Here is a 16603-nt window from a genome sequence, read left to right as displayed (position 1 = left end):
TCTCCTTTGGTTTGGCAACCAGCAATCCTGCTCCATACCTGTAAGGTCACAGAGGACATTCGAAAACAAAACAGAAAAAGGCATCCACATCCTTGAGCCTTTACTACACCCGGGGAAAGAGGTGAGCATGGGTGGCGGCAGGCAGACATCAGGGACCTACATAGCTTATAACCTTCTTTCTCTCACCTCCAAACTCCCCTGAACATAGGTCATTTTTTTAAAACGGTCATTAATCCGTTCTCTGACCAGCGGTGGTTAACTTAATGGGCTTAACACAGTACTAATGAGGCTATGATTACACGTCCCTGGGGACAGGCTTGTTAGCTTCAGTGTAATCTAATCCAAAAGAAAACACCGTCTACCATGAGTTGGGTACACTCAAATAAAATCAATAAGGCTTGTTTCCTCCTTCCTGGCCCCGTGATTTAGGGGGAAGAGAGCATCATCATTAGACAGAGGGCAGGGAAGGGCAGTGGAGAACTTGCCAGAGCAGAGCCTGCCTGCCACATTCCTGTCTGCAGGAACAGCGGCACAGGAGACAGGGCCGGCCACCTGCATTTCACCTCTCTGAGTTCCTCCTCTGCTTCACCAGGGAGAGGCTGCCCTCACCTCCCAGAGAACTCCACAGAGTCATGGCGAGGAAATAGAGTCATTGTGTGTGGATGTGAGGTCACTGGGTATGGATGTGAGGTCACTGTGTGTGGATGTGATGTCACTGTGTGTGGATGTGAGGTCACTGTGTGGATGTGAGGTCACTGTGTGGATGTGAGGTCACTGTGTGTGGATGTGAGGTCACTGTGGATGTGAGGTCACTGTCTGTGCATGTGAGGTCACTGTGTGTGCATGTGAGGTCACTGTGTGCATGTGATGTCACTGTGTGTGCATGTGAGGTCACTGTGTGGATGTGATGTCACTGTCTGTGCATGTGAGGTCACTGTGTGTGCATGTGAGGTCACTGTGTGTGGATGTGAGGTCACTGTGTGTAGATGTGAGGTCACTCTGTGTGCATGTGAGGTCACTGTGTGTGCATGTGAGGTCACTGTGTGTAGATGTGAGGTCACTGTGTGTGCATGTGAGGTCACTGTGTGTAGATGTGAGGTCACTCTGTGTGGATCTGAGGTCACTGTGTGCATGTGAGGTCACTGTGTGTGCATGTGAGGTCACTGTGTGTGGATGTGAGGTCACTGTGTGTGCATGTGAGGTCACTGTGTGCATGTGAGGTCACTGTGTGGATGTGAGGTCACTGTGTGTGCATGTGAGGTCACTGTGTGTGCATGTGAGGTCACTGTGTGGATGTGATGTCACTGTGTGTGCATGTGAGGTCACTGTGTGCATGTGAGGTCACTGTGTGTGCATGTGAGGTCACTGTGTAGATGTGAGGTCACTGTCTGTGCATGTGAGGTCACTGTGTGGATGTGATGTCACTGTGTGTGCATGTGAGGTCACTGTGTGTGCATGTGAGGTCACTGTGTGTGGAGCTGAGGTCACTGTGTGTGGAGCTGAGGTCACTGTGTGTGGATGTGATGTCACTGTGTGGATGTGAGGTCACTGTGTGGATGTGAGGTCACTGTGTGGATGTGAGGTCACTGTGTGGATGTGAGGTCACTGTGTGGATGTGAGGTCACTGTGTGTGCATGTGAGGTCACTGTGTGTGGAGCTGAGGTCACTGTTTGTGGAGCTGAGGTCACTGTGTGTGGAGCTGAGGTCACTGTGTGTGCATGTGATGTCACTTTGTGTGCATGTGAGGTCACTGTGTGTGCATGTGAGGTCACTGTATGTGGAGCTGAGGTCACTGTGTGTGGAGCTGAGGTCACTGTGTGGGGATGTGAGGTCACTGTGTATGGATGTGAGGTCACTGTGTGTGGATGTGATGTCACTGTGTGTAGATGTGAGGTCACTGTTTGTAGATGTGAGGTCACTGTTTGTAGATGTGAGGTCACTGTCTGTGCATGTGAGGTCACTGTGTGGATGTGAGGTTACTGTGTGCATGTGAGGTCACTGTGTGTGCATGTGAGGTCACTGTGTGGATGTGAGGTCACTGTGTGTGCATGTGAGGTCACTGTGTGGATGTGATGTCACTGTGTGTGCATGTGAGGTCACTGTGTGCATGTGAGGTCACTGTGTGTGGAGCTGAGGTCACTGTGTGTGGAGCTGAGGTCACTGTGTGTGGATGTGATGTCACTGTGTGGATGTGAGGTCACTGTGTGCATGTGAGGTCACTGTGTGGATGTGAGGTCACTGTGTGTACATGTGAGGTCACTGTGTGTGGAGCTGAGGTCACTGTTTGTGGAGCTGAGGTCACTGTGTGTGGAGCTGAGGTCACTGTGTGTGGATGTGATGTCACTGTGTGGATGTGAGGTCACTGTGTGGATGTGAGGTCACTGTGTGGATGTGAGGTCACTGTGTGCATGTGAGGTCACTGTGTGGATGTGAGGTCACTGTGTGTGCATGTGAGGTCACTGTGTGTGGAGCTGAGGTCACTGTGTGTGCATGTGAGGTCACTGTGTGTGGAGCTGAGGTCACTGTGTGCATGTGATGTCACTGTGTGTGCATGTGAGGTCCCTGTGTGTGCATGTGAGGTCACTGTGTGTGGAGCTGAGGTCACTGTGTGTGGAGCTGAGGTCACTGTGTGGGGATGTGAGGTCACTGTGTGTGGATGTGAGGTCACTGTGTGTGGATGTGAGGTCACTGTGTGTAGATGTGAGGTCACTCTGTGTGGATCTGAGGTCACTGTGTGTAGATCTGAGGTCACTGTTCAGATGTGAGGTCATTGTGTGGATGTGAGATCACTGTGTGTGGATGTGAGGTCACTGTGTATAGATGTGAGGTCACTGTGTGGTTGTGATATCACTGTGTAGATGTGAGGTCACTGTGTGGTTGTGATATCACTGTGTAGATGTGAGGTCACTGTGTAGATGTGAGCTGGCTGTGTTCAGATGTGAGGTCAGTGTGTAGATATGAGGTCACTGTGTGGATGTGAGGTCACTGTGTGGATGTGAGGTCACTGTGTGTAGATGTGAGGTCACTGTGTGTAGATGTGAGGTCACTGTGTGGATGTGAGGTCACTGTGTATAGATGTGAGGTCACTGTGTGTACATGTGAGGTCACTGTGTGTAGATGTGAGGTCACTGTGTGGATGTGAGGTCACTGTGTGGATGTGAGGTCACTGTGTGTGGATATGAGGTCACTGTGTGTGGATGTGAGGTCACTGTGTGTGGATATGAGGTCACTGTGTGTACATGTGAGGTCACTGTGTAGTTGTGATGTCACTGTGTGTACATGTGAGGTCACTGTGTAGTTGTGATGTCACTGTGTAGATGTGAGGTCACTCTGTGGGTTTACGGTCACTCTGGGATGTCTCACGCTGAAGACAGAAACCTTAGGAGTGAGAGGCAGGTGCACAGGAGTGAACATGGATGCTCAAGGAGTCCTTAGGACCAGGTGGGGCAGCCTGGGCTGGTCTCAGGGGGATCCCCTCAGGACTTTGGGGGAGCCACTGTGGAAGGAGACGGAGAGGTCTGATGCCCACTTTCCAGATGTCCACCTGGCTTCAGCATCTATGGAGTGTGCTGGAGATTTTTCTCAGCGAGGGTTTGGGATTAGGACCTACAGCAGCCCTGGCCCTGCAGCCTGCAGCTGGGCTAGCAAGCTCCGCAGCTCTCTGGGCTCAGTGACAGCAAGGCTGGGCCTCAGCCCTCCACAGACCTGCGCTCTGACATCCGGGAGCCGGTGGGGATACCGAGGCCCCACACACCCTGGTGACTCCTCACCAAGCCTCTCGCCCTGCCCAGTGGTCCAGCGGAGTAAGTGTGAGCAGCTGAGTTATGATAATTAATTATTCTTGTCACAAACAGTGAAGAGCAATAGAAGTCTGAGGTTCAAATCTCAGGTTTGATGCTGGGTGGATGCAGAACTTTAGTAGGTTAATATGCTGAATTTCAATAGTTCTATTTATAAAAATGAGGATAATTGCAGGTACTTGGACACGGGTACACATCCCTCTGGCATAGGAAATGAGCAACCCTAGGCAGGAGACCCACTGGTAGCTCTGCCGCGCCACACGGCTGCCTGCCACACATGAGTATTTGAGTATTCATCAATCTTATTCATAAATATTCAGTTCCCATGAATAAACTGCCTTTTAGCCGCTGGCCCATGATGAAGGGTACTGTCAGACACATCCTCAAACTGACTCGAATTCAGATATCAGAGCCATGAGTTGAGGGCTCCCTTCACTTTGAATAATTTATACACAATGATGGAATTGGCATTTGGGTTGCCTATGCAAAAAAAAAAAATCTACAAAGAAGCAATGGTAACACAAATAAAATCAAATGAGGAATACTTTGCTAACATAATGAAGCGAGCTCTTTCCGAGCAAAAACAAACCCGAATTATACACCATTACTGCAAATGAGTCCATCTACCAACCTCGAATATATAAGTCATACATTTGTATAATATACTAGCCATTAGATTCAAATACAAGCATTTAGAAAGAGCTGAACTCCTTTTCAATAAAGAAAAAGTCCCCACAGCACTAAACAATTGAGAATATCCTAATTCTGTTACAAACACCAACAACTGTCGTGCATTTAACGCAAGGTACACTCATGAATCATTTCATCCAGGGGATCTGGTCATCTCCGCATCAGACACAACTGTAAGATGGAGCTTCTGCAGGAACGCAGCTGCGAGTTACTATGCCGTGGACATCAGTGAATGCTCAGTTAATGAAAAACACATGCCACACAAGGCCAGTTCCTGCAATGCTGGATTGAGATATCTTGCACACATTACGGATATAGTTTTCTTGGCCAGCCTATGAATGTCTGGAGACGGATACTTTCAGACCGTCTGTAAGTCAAAATCATTATACAGTTTTGTGCCTCAGTTTCTCCTTTCATTTGGTAACAAATTATCACACCTGATCTCTGTTTGGAGCACTGAGGCTAGGGGATGTGACAAACTATGACATGCCGTGCTGCTTTTTATCATGTTACCATTGCAAATGCAAGGCTGTCTTAGAACCGATCAGCTTATAATGTTGTTCTCTGGCGTGTGGTGTGCGGGGAGGAAAGTCCAGAACCACTTAAGAAGGGTCTTGATGGAGCAGGAAAAGCTATTTATTTTAATGTATCTCAACTCTTGGAGATAGAATGCATCTGTAATGCACACTGCTGTCTGAAGGAGTGTTGGGAGAGCACACCCGTGTAATTGAGCTCTGAGTCAAGCTAGCTGCTTTTATTTCCCCAGCGAACGCCTCATTATGACCCAATGACTGGCAAACGATCACAGCTAGGATTAGAGTATTTGTCATACATTTTCAGTAAAAATGAGTTTTACTTCAAAGGAAATAACTGACCTAATTAGTAACCAATAACAAAATTAAAGTTCAATGATAAAAGTGAGACTCCTGAAAATTGTATCTACCCTGATGAGCCTCTCATTTTCTCAGTGCCTGCAGATGTTTCTGATAAGATGCTCTGTAATCGTAACAAGTTTGATTTTAGAGTAAAGAAAACTGCCGAGAGCTGGGGTTGGGGCTTGGCCTGGTGGCACAACACTGGCATAGACACAAGGCCCTGGTCTGAACCCCAGTAACTCCTAACAAAATCTAAGGTAAAGATGGTTATTTCAAAACACAGAGGGTATGCATTGAGTAAAAGGCATGAAGTACCCATCATTTCCATATACCTGTCAACAAAGCTTCAAGATGCATGAGGCAAAAGCTGACAAAGCTGCAATGAGAAATGAGCAAGACTGCAAACTTCTAGAAAATTTTGATCCACGCTTCCCCATGGAGCTAGCTACCAGAAAACCAACATGACTTCAGCACCACCACCACCAGCACACAGACTAGACAGGCACCGCAGCATGAAGGAACTCTCCAGGCAGCAATCAAACCTACATCCTTCTTAAGGTCAAATGGAATATTTCATGTCTAAGAATCTACTCCCCACCATTCAAAGACAGAAGAGCACACCTCAACCCCACAAAAACATCTATCAAAACATCTTCAGCAATACCAGAGTCAAGATTCAAACCCGAATCTGTCAACCTCAGCTGAGAGAGAAGGCAGAGGAGACCAGCCACCATTTCCGGTCAACCTTGTAATACCAATGCATTGACCAGTGCATTCAGGTGAGGAAAAGAAACAAAAGGTTCTCCGTTTGGTAAGCAAAATTTCAAACTCTCTTTACCCACAGAATTGTCTAGGGATAAAGTCCCATGAAATCTAGAATAAAACAAAGCGAACAGTAAAACTTGAACAGCCTTCCAAGTAATTTCCCAAGAGCTACAGGACTGTTGGTTGCTACATACGCGGAGATGTGTAAACAGCCTGAAGATTCTCCAAGGAAGACACAGAGGTGGACCTTTGGGCAAGTGATCCCATGAATACAGGTTGCCAGGAGCAGCTTCCATGGTGGAGTCTGGAGGGTTTCTAAGTAGATGGACAAAGAGTAGAAGTCACACCCACGAGGGGCTGGCCTCTCTTTGTCTCGGCCCTAACTCTGCAGGACTGTGCTGTCGAGATGATCACCAGATGAGCCTCCTCGACCTTCGACCTTCAGAACTACCCACTAATTAAGCCTCTTCTATAGTAACTCACTCCAGGTCTACCCTATTATATAGGAAATTGAATACCACTACTAAATTAATTATAGCCATGCTACAGGTAACTCTACGATCTCCCCATCATTACAAATAAAACATCATTGCTCATCCAGTTCCACAGAATGCCATGTTCCTGCCTCCCCAAAGGACTCACCACCTGCCTCACACTTTGCTCTTACATGGGTGGCCTTAATTCTCTGCACCTATTCCTTCTTACCTGTCTCCCCCAAAGCGGAAAGGTTGTGATCAGGGAAATCTTGTTTCTTGCCCACTTTACTCTTTGCTTTCTAGCCTATACCGTTTCTATCATGTAAGGAGACAAATGTGAAGCTTCTCAAACTGACTGAGACACACACACACACACACACACACACACACACACACACACACATCATCATCATCATCATCATCATCATCATCATCATCATCATCATCACCTTCTCCAGATTTCACCTTCTCCAGATTGCCACAGCAAAAATCACCCCACGTGATTTTCTGAACAAACAGCACTGACTCCTCCCAACACTCAACATTTTAAGATTATTTAATGGAATTATTACGAGGCTGTGATTAAGTTTTGTCCCTTTAACTTGCATCATTGAAGGCATTGGAATATCAAACGTATGGAAGAAAAATAGAAAAAAATATTTGAAGACAAATTTGGTCCTGTATTTTGGGACACCAAGTGTATTCTGAAGAGCGCCAATTCTGTAGCATCTACAACGTTTCAGCACAGAATGATGGCATTCTACACCATTGCTGCGTGGCACTTGAGAAGCTGTGTCCTTAAATCCAAAGGGTAGAAGAGTTGAAGGAAAGTGCAGGTGGAGAGGGCACGTGCATTGGAAAACAACAGATCGTTCATTCCCTACCTGAAGTCAGAGCCTGCTCTCCGGCCGTTTTCCGGGGTCCCAGGGTCTGGACACATGTCAGAGACCAGCGCAACGCCTCCCTGGCCCACTGTAACACAGAGACACATTGGTGAGGGCACAGCAGCTGCTGCGATACAGCGGGGATCCGTTTATGCTCGACATGCTCGGTTCTTTACTAATCACAACTTAAAGTGTGACTCTGCTCCACCAGCACAGATGAGCCCTCTTAAAACTAGTCCTTATTCTCATTTTTGAAAACCAAAGGCTACGATCACAATAAAACAGGCAAGATGTTTTTAGCTTCAACTCTTTGCTCTATTGAAGAGTGAGAAGGTAATGAAAACTCATCTGTGCAGTCTGGTTACTCCTATGCTGGGTCACAATTTAGGCTGCGGATAAACTGCCTAGATCTGTAACAAAGAAAGCCTTCATCCATTCCCTACGGATGACAGAGCAGATGGTGATGACTAACATCTACCAAGAGATTTTTTTTAGATTTACTCTTTTTATTACGTTTAAATAGTTGCACAAAGAGTTGGCATTTAACAAGGCAATTAAATAAAATATTTTGAACACTGAATGTGTTTATCACTGAACTAAAAGAGGAATGGAGTCTTCGGAAAAGCATGCTGATGTTTTTACCACGCCTCTTTCTGGGAGAGCTGGTGTGGTTTGGACTGTCAACACAGGCAGCGTGTGAAGGAGTGTGTCTCTCCAGCATGCCATCAACACCATTTGTCTAACCCACTCTGGACCATCCCTCTTTCTTCCAGAATCTGTTTAACAGAGGGCTTCTGACCCAGTTCAGAACGGTGGAGGTGAGAGTGCTCCAGAGCATACTTTGGGGAGACCAGCTCTCCCCACCGGAGACCAGCTCCCCACCAGAGACCAGCTCTCCACCAGAGACCAGCTCCCCACCAGAGACCAGCTCTCCCCACCGGAGACCAGCTCTCCCCACCGGAGACCAGCTCCCCACCAGAGACCAGCTCTCCCCACCGGAGACCAGCTCCCCACCAGAGACCAGCTCCCCACCAGAGACCAGCTCCCCACCAGAGACCAGCTCCCCACCAGAGACCAGCTCTCCCCACCGGAGACCAGCTCCCCACCAGAGACCAGCTCCCCACCAGAGACCAGCTCCCCACCAGAGACCAGCTCTCCCCACCAGAGACCAGCTCTCCCCACCGGAGACCAGCTCCCCACCAGAGACCAGCTCCCCACCAAAGACCAGCTCTCCCCACCGGAGACCAGCTCCCCACCAGAGACCAGCTCTTCACGTGTGGACAGAGAGTAGTTCTCTTCTCCCTGGACTCCACTGTGCCTGGACTTGGGAGGTGGACTTGGATGCTTCCATTGCCGAATGAGGGTGAGAACAGGGCGGGGTGACTCTACATCTAAATATCCAAAGCCTGGAGCTGTGAGTTACAATCGTGGGAAAAATTCAGCCACAGGCAGGCAGATGACCGTAAAATCTACCTTAGTTGAAACCCATTGGAACAAGAGGTTCTATTACTTGTAGCTAACAAGATATAGCAAGGTGGAGGAGCTCAGTGAACTCATACTAAGAAGGATACAAGAGAAGAGATTCATATTAGGACACCCTGTTACATAACTGAACTGCAAAAAAGTAAATCAAGGATCTTGAAGGCTGAAAGAGAAAGCTAACTTATCACAAACTAGAAATTGCTAATAAGGGTATCTGCCGACTTCTCAGCAGCAGCTTGGCTGTTGGAAGGCTATGGGGTGATTACTGAAATGCTGAGAGGAAGTACTGGCAACCCAGAACTTTGCATCCAGCAAAGCTGCCCCTCACAAGTCAGAACTCTTTAAGACATTTTCAGATAAACAACAGATGAGGGCATTCATGATCAACCAAACCATTCTAGGGGAAATCCTTCAAGTTGAAACAAAAGGACACTACACAATAACTAGAAACAAGATGAAAATAAAAAGTTCTCCAGGAAAGAGAAATGCATGGCAGTATCCTTTAAATACTGGTATTTTATTTGCAATTTCACTTTTATTTTCTGCAGCATTTAAAAGATATATATATATAGTAATTATAAATATACAATAGAGATGTAATTTTATAAAGACACAATTTATGAAATCCATGGTATAACATGGGAGAGCAGATGTGAATACCATGAAACTTACTTCTGTATGGAGTGAAAATGGTTTCATAATCTTGGGATGTTATAAGAAATTTCCATGGTAACCATAAAAAGAATCTATGCAATGTGCATAAAAGAGAAGAGACATCAAAACGTGTCATTCAGAAAACACACGGTCCAAGTGAGGAAGGAAGACAATACAGGAGGATGAGAGGGGGAACGGTGAGAATTCGGGACAGGTGGACAGGCAGGGAGAGTTCCTTCAAAGGAGGGGACCAGCTCCCCCAGGCTGACCTGGGCCCCACTCACTCACGCCAGTTATGAGCAGTGTGGCTGCATTCACACGTTGGTTCTTTGAGGTGATCTTTAACCTACACTGAAGGCCTTGCAGTCTAGTACGGCCGTTACCTGTGACGGGAGGGGCTCACGGGGAGAGCAGGTGGAGAGTCAGGCCAAGAGCCTTCCACCATTTTGGGAGGTCAAACCCGCCTGCCGCCTCTCAGACTCCCACTGCCAGGTGGTGAGGAGGACATTGCTGTTGTTCAAACCACTCCACGTGTAGAGCTTCCTGGAAGACCAGAAGCCAGGACCATTCCTAATGAACCACAGTAATGCACGGGATTAAGTAAGTGCACATCGAGACCCAACCACACCTGAGTACACTCAGGAAGAATGGCAAAGGAAACGATTCACGCAGCCAGAAGAGACGGTGGTGGCTGTCTGTCAGAGTTCGTGGGGAGAAAAATGCAGGGCGGCGGCTGCTGACAGGGTACAGACGCTCTGGCCGAGCCCACAAAACATCTGTGAAAACGCGCCATGGAGTGGACACGTGAGTGCCACCGGACTGCGTATCAAGATGGGGAAAGCCAGCCAATGGTAAGATTTATAAACCCTCTCCCTTGCCCTCTACATACAGAAACACGGAATATAGTCACGAACATATAGACATGGACACATGAACACAGATATATGAGTGTCCACCTTTTTGAGATCTCCGTTTCCTTCAAGCCCGTGGCTGGAGGCTCTGTACCCTATGCTGGGGTAGTGTTCAGCTAGAGGGCGGCCCGCGTGCTGTCTCTACAACCCACCTCGGAGCCACACTTCTGTGCCTGATCACCAGCCCGCAGCGCTCCGCATTCTGCCGCCATGTTTTCCTTCCTGCTATCGCCGGCCGGGCGGCTGCCACCTTTTGTCAAGTGATACGGCTGCGCTCTGTCTGGCGGCTCCTGCATGGCACGGCTGGCTCGTGTCTGAGGGAGGCAGGCAGCCCCCTTCCCTTTAACATGCCACACCCTCAGGCCAGACAGAAATCACCACACCAAGGCTTGAAAAAATGGTGATGTATATTATGCCTTGTCTGTTGGTTTGCTGGTTTGTTTTTCCAAATGGAGTGGTTGTAAAGAGTGAAAGAATTTGGAGGTGCCCCCCCAAGTTACATTAGAACCTTCTGGATCTTCTCAAAGATCATGACAAATCACTCACTAAAGAAACCATACTCCATTGGAATTCCCAGCCTGAAAGACTGCAGAAGCTCAGGGCGGCGGGAGATCAAAAAAGAGCTGGCGTCGGCAATGAGGGGCTGGGTACCAGGAAAGCCATGGTGACAAACAGGTTCTGCACATGCAAACCACAGCCCCATACCTCCCTACCGTCAGCAACTGAGTGCTGTGAACACTGAAGCCTTTTCAATGGAGACAGAGTCAAAGAGAGCCGCCTACTGCAAGCAAGATCCCCAGGGCCTCAGAGAACCATCTTCAAAAGACAGGCTGGCTGGGCCAAATGCCACTTAACTCTAAGTTTGTTGAATCAAATCTTTTCAAATCTTGTAAGATCATGCCGTTGATATTAATACACATTTTAAACTTTAGTCCAACCTCAGCGTTAGAAATCCAAACTGAAGACGTTCAATAGATGAGTTTATCATACATCATTAACTATGCAAAAGCGAGATGTGAAACTGTGGATCAGCTACTACAAATTAGACAATTTGTAAAAGGCTGGGGTGGATTTGGATTCCAATCACGTAAATTACATTATATATGTGTATATATTTTTTGCATTTTTATTGTTTTGTAGAGATGATGAGGGGTCACTGTTATGTACGTCAGGTGATGAGTACATTTATTTTTGAAGAATGCCACCCCTCCTACCCCTGGCTCCCCCAGTTTTTCCCCTGGACCCCAAGACAGGGTATATAGTTCATGTTCAAGGCAGTGTCTCATGAGACACTGCTGTGTTTGTTCACCCTTTGTCCCTCCTTTTCTGTGCCCCCACTTGCCCTGCTAAAGACCAGTAAAGAACAAATAAGATAAAAGGGAAAAAATAAAACAGCAACAAAGGAAAAAAAACTCTTGTTTCCATTTCCTGGAGTTCATTTCGATAAATATTACTTTATACGACCGGATGTACATAGTGGTTTTGTCTTTGTGTTCCTCTTCTAAGCATAATTAATTATATTAACCTACATGTTTTAAACATTTTTCAAAGCTTGTTGACTCCCAGTACCTCACTAGACAGGCACAGGACTTTGTGAGGGGTGGAGGGGTGCGCCTGTCTTAAGCAGAGACCTTGGGATGCCAGTTAAGGGGAAACCAAGGAGGAGGCAACAATGCTTGGTAAGAAATGCACTCATTACCTTGCCCATCTAATTGTAACCCCTCTGTATGGTATTTTCACAATAAAAAACCAACTCAGTGTTGAATTGACTTGGAACAAGCTACCTAGCTATACCAAGAAGCAGGAAGCCACACTCTCTATCATGAGGAAGATTAGGGACAGGGATTGTTGGAGATCAGGTTTGTTCTAGTGAAATAATCAGAGGCAAATAGAAAGAGATGATGACAATGCTCTTGTTTTCAGAGATAAGAACAACACAGACACCAGCCTTTTCATAGATTTGGCCCTGGATCCAGGATCCTTTTCCTACACCTTCTGCCTTGACATTGGGAATAGTACAAGGTCAGGGTGCCGTCAACTCAGACAAGGCCGCTCACGAGAAGTAACTGCTACTTAGCCTGGTGACATTGCTTTAATAAAAGCACATGGTGGCAAGATACTGAGCATCAGAGAGAGAAACAGAAAGGTGTCTTCATTTTTATTCCCAAACCACACTCGAGAAGCCATATGGTTCAAGCCACCAGGCTCTAGTCCCAGCCATCTGGTAGCAATTTTCCTTCATTTAAAATCCCAGATTCAAAGGCTAATCACGTGAGACCATCCACTTTCAGATAACTAGCACTGTGGAGTGGCCGGGTTGCTAAATCTCCCCAGGAGATGCCATTTTGGCACAAAACAGGTTTTGCTCTGGAATAAATAACTCAAAATTAGGGACAGTCTAATAGTTTTATAATTTCTATCCTGATTTATTATTACTGCTTTTTTAATCATCTTGACCCTTCTTTCATTAGATTGGCAGAGGTCCGGTCTAGCTGGATCAACTCTGAGACAAGTGGTAGCCATTCTAAGCTTTCAGAGAGACAACATGGGCTCCTGCTGCAGAACAATCAAGAACGTTGCTCTACAGAGCTCACTATGTTGAGATTCTTTGGTGGCTCTATCTCCACACCATCCTGGACCTTTATTCGAGCAGCAATGTGTTCTGGCAAATGAGGCGGGGCGGGCTGGGTGTCAGAGGCTTGGCCGCTGTAATCCCTTTGAAATTAATCTACACTGACATCCTCTTCTGTGACCTTTGTCACAGTCGGCACTCCCTCCTGGGATGAAAAGCCCTCCTTCCCTGCGCATTCCTCTTCATGATTTACAGGGCTTTCATCTCAGCAAGAAGAATCATGCATGCCATGTCTTCTCTGTGAACCAATAAGATGGCTGGTTGGATGATAAGGTTTTAAATTTTTATGAACTTCTTTTCTACAGCTACCACTGGATTCTAAGAGCATGTCATGGAACATGTACACATACATGTCTGTGTGTGTAGACACATGAGCTCCACATCAGAACATGACACAAAAGAGAGCTTTTGACCTTTGGATATTTAATTTTGTCAATTGTACACTACAGAATGGTAAAAAGGATATTTTATGTAGATGTGAATTGTCCAGACAATATTGCTTTGCCAGGTATTGCTTTGATGTCTTATTAATGTATCTCCACTGGATTTGTGTTTAAGAACCTCAGCCTTGTGAGAACTAAGGACTACAGTTTTTAAGCCTGTAGTTTATTTCAACATTCCTCTTTCTAGTTATAAATCTTAATGTGCGGACTGTTAAATACTAGAAGTCACATGACCATTAGACTAATTTTTATGCATGACTCTTCCAATGTCTCCTCCAAGTCTGCTTCCACGGATCCAGTCAACTCCTTCTTGGTTTATGGTGATTCCTTAAAAATATATTTTATATTTTAATTCAATTCCCTCAAATACATAAGAGAGAGAATCTAAAATGAAAATTAATGATTCTTTAGTGTACAACAAGCAAAGAGCATTTGGCTGGCATTCCAAGTTTTCAATCTTTCCAATTCTTCTGTCTCCCTGGACTGTTTTGCTACAGGAGGAAAAAGCAAATCAATTACTTTATAAAGGCCTTAATATCAATAGTTATATTTTCAAATGATAAGTCACTATGGCGGCACATATTCAAAAAGGAAATATCTTCTTCATGAATCTTCAAATTAAAATAAGATGCTTATTTACTGCTCAAATGAAATGGAAAGTACGTGTAGTACTCTCACACAAACCAGTGTGGGGGTGCTTAAAAAATGAATGTGGCTGAACATTTTTCAAGAGCTTGAAAATTGTCCGTCACACCTGTGCCATTCCCCTTCCTGGAGGAGAACCCCCAGCACAGACGCACCGCACCTAAACCATGTCCCCATCTGCTCCCCTCACCTGCCCCTGCCCTGGGCTGCCCCTCAGCTGCCCCTGCCCCGATTTTTCTTTCCTGGAGAGTGCATCCAGGAGATGCCGACTGTGCTCCCTCTCAGTCTTCCGTGCACTCATTACTCTGGAGTTAAAGAGTTTTTCAGAGTTCATGCAGGGAAACCCTGCAGGACAGCTAACCATTCAAGGTCACCTTAACAGGAGAGCATCTCCATGACAGGGGAAATTGACTGATTCAACTGCAAGCATGCGGTGTCACAGCAAGTCCAAGGTGAGGAGAGGGACTGAGGCTCTGAAAGGAAGTGGCATGCAGGAAGTGGCATGCAGGAAGTGGCGTGCAGGAAGTGGCATGCAGGGAGTGGTGTGCAGGGAGTGGCGTGCAGGAAGTGGCATGCAGGAAGTGGTGTGCCGGAAGTGGCATGCAGGGAGTGGTGTGTAGGAAGTGGTGTGCAGGAAGTGGTGTGCAGGGAGTGTCGTGCAGGGAGTGTCGTGCAGGAAGTGGCGTGCAGGAAGTGGTGTGCAGGAAGTGGTGTGCAGGAAGTGACGTACAGGAAGTGGCATGCAGGGAGTGGCATGCAGGGAGTGGCATGCGGAACATGGAGAAGGCTGGGCAGGGCCACAGATGGAAGCCTGGAGTCTCGCAGATGGCGTCTCAGGTCCGGAGCAGGACAGGAAGCAGGGACCTGGCTCCAAGCCAGTGCACGCGCATGGCTTCCTCACTTCAGCACTCAGGGGGCCAAGCAAAGACTTGTCTCACTTTCCCCAAGTGTTTCTGATGCTCAAGGAAATCTAAAAACAGTTTTACACACACACACACACACACACACACGTGAAAACATGAGGGCATAGGGAGAAAGGGAAGGAAGGAAGGAAGGAAGGAAGGAAGGAAGGAAGGAAGGAAGGAAGGAAGGAAGGAAGGAAGAGGGAGAGGGGAGAAAAGAGAAAGAAAAGTAAAAGCAAAAGGAAAGAGGTTGTGTGTGGTGGAGCGTACTTAGAATGTCAGCATTTCGGAGATAAGGCAGAAGGGTGGACAGTCCCAGGACAGCCTGTGCTGAGTAGGGGCCTTCACCAGAAACCAGGAACAAAGGAAGGAAGGCAGGAAGCAGGGAAGAAGGGGAGGAGGGAGGGAAAAAAGAGAAAGAAAGGGAGAGACAGGAAGGAAAGGAAGAGAGAGAAAGGAAGAGAGGCAGGGATGGACAGATGGAAGGAAGGAAGGAAGGAAGGAAGGAAGGAAGGAAGGAAGGAAGGAAGGAAGGAAGGAAGGAAGGAAGGAAGGAAGGAAGCAAGGAAGGAAGGAAGCAAGGAGGGAAGGAAGGAAGGAAAGGAAGAAGGAAGGAAGGAAGGGAAGAAGGAGGGGAAGAAGGAAGGGGGAGAGAGGAAGGGAGGAAGGAAGAAAGGAAGGAAGGAAGGAAGGAAGGAAGGAAGGAAGGAAGGAAGGAAGGAAAGAAGGAATGAAGGAAGGAAGCAAGGAAGGAAGGAAGCAAGGAAGGAAGGAAGGAAGGAAGGAAGGGAAGAAGGAAGGAAGCAAGGAAGGAAGGAAGCAAGGAAGGAAGGAAGGAAGGAAGGGAAGAAGGAAGGAAGGAAGGGAAGAAGGAGGGGAAGAAGGAAGGGGGAGAGAGGAAGGGAGGAAGGAAGAAAGGAAGGAAGAAGGAAGGGGAGGGAGAGGAAAGGAAATGGGGAGAAGGAGAAAATAAAGAAGGAGCTGAAAGTAAAAGGAAGATTAGAAACAATGGAGGAGGTGAGGGGAAGGGATGAGAAGAAGGGAAGTTGAATATAATCTAACCTTGTCTCTAGAAACTCAAGTCCTGGGGGATCACAGGGAAGTCACAGGGAGGACTCAAGGGGAAAGGGGCCAAGGCCCCGTACAGGAGCCTGGATGGGATAGGCAGGGGTCCTCAGGTCAAAGGCACGATCTGGAAAGCACCATGCACAAGAGGCGGCAGCCCTGTGCAGAGACCGGCCAGAGGACAGGCCTTCTGATCCCAGCTGGGGATGCGGGGTCCAGACCTGATGTGCCAGCCATGCCAGGTGCTGCCCAAGAAGGGGGGGAGGGCCCCTTCCCTGCGTGCTGACGCCCGCCCCTGGACTCCGCCTCTACCTTCCCTCCAGGTGCCCTGCCAGCCAGAGCAACAGCATTCATTAACAAAAGGAAGAGCAAAGGCAAG

General features: G+C 47.3%; 1 protein-coding gene across 1 annotated transcript in view; it reads right to left on the bottom strand.

Annotated features, from left to right (window-relative positions):
* Positions 1-16603, bottom strand: part of LOC122125287 (CUB and sushi domain-containing protein 1-like) — a gene marked incomplete at its 3' end in the record, with an annotated part of 693202 nt that overhangs the window by 153720 nt on the left and 522879 nt on the right. Inside the window, exon 9 of the mRNA XM_042699884.1 lies at positions 7491-7578. Coding sequence (XP_042555818.1) covers positions 7491-7578 — 88 coding nt within the window. The remainder of the gene's footprint in view (positions 1-7490; positions 7579-16603) is intronic.

The sequence above is a fragment of the Dipodomys spectabilis genome, unplaced genomic scaffold, assembly GCF_019054845.1.
Source record: "Dipodomys spectabilis isolate Male_0828 unplaced genomic scaffold, ASM1905484v1 ptg000263l, whole genome shotgun sequence".
NCBI lineage: Eukaryota > Metazoa > Chordata > Mammalia > Rodentia > Heteromyidae > Dipodomys > Dipodomys spectabilis.
This window is presented reverse-complemented; position numbering and strand designations above follow the sequence as displayed.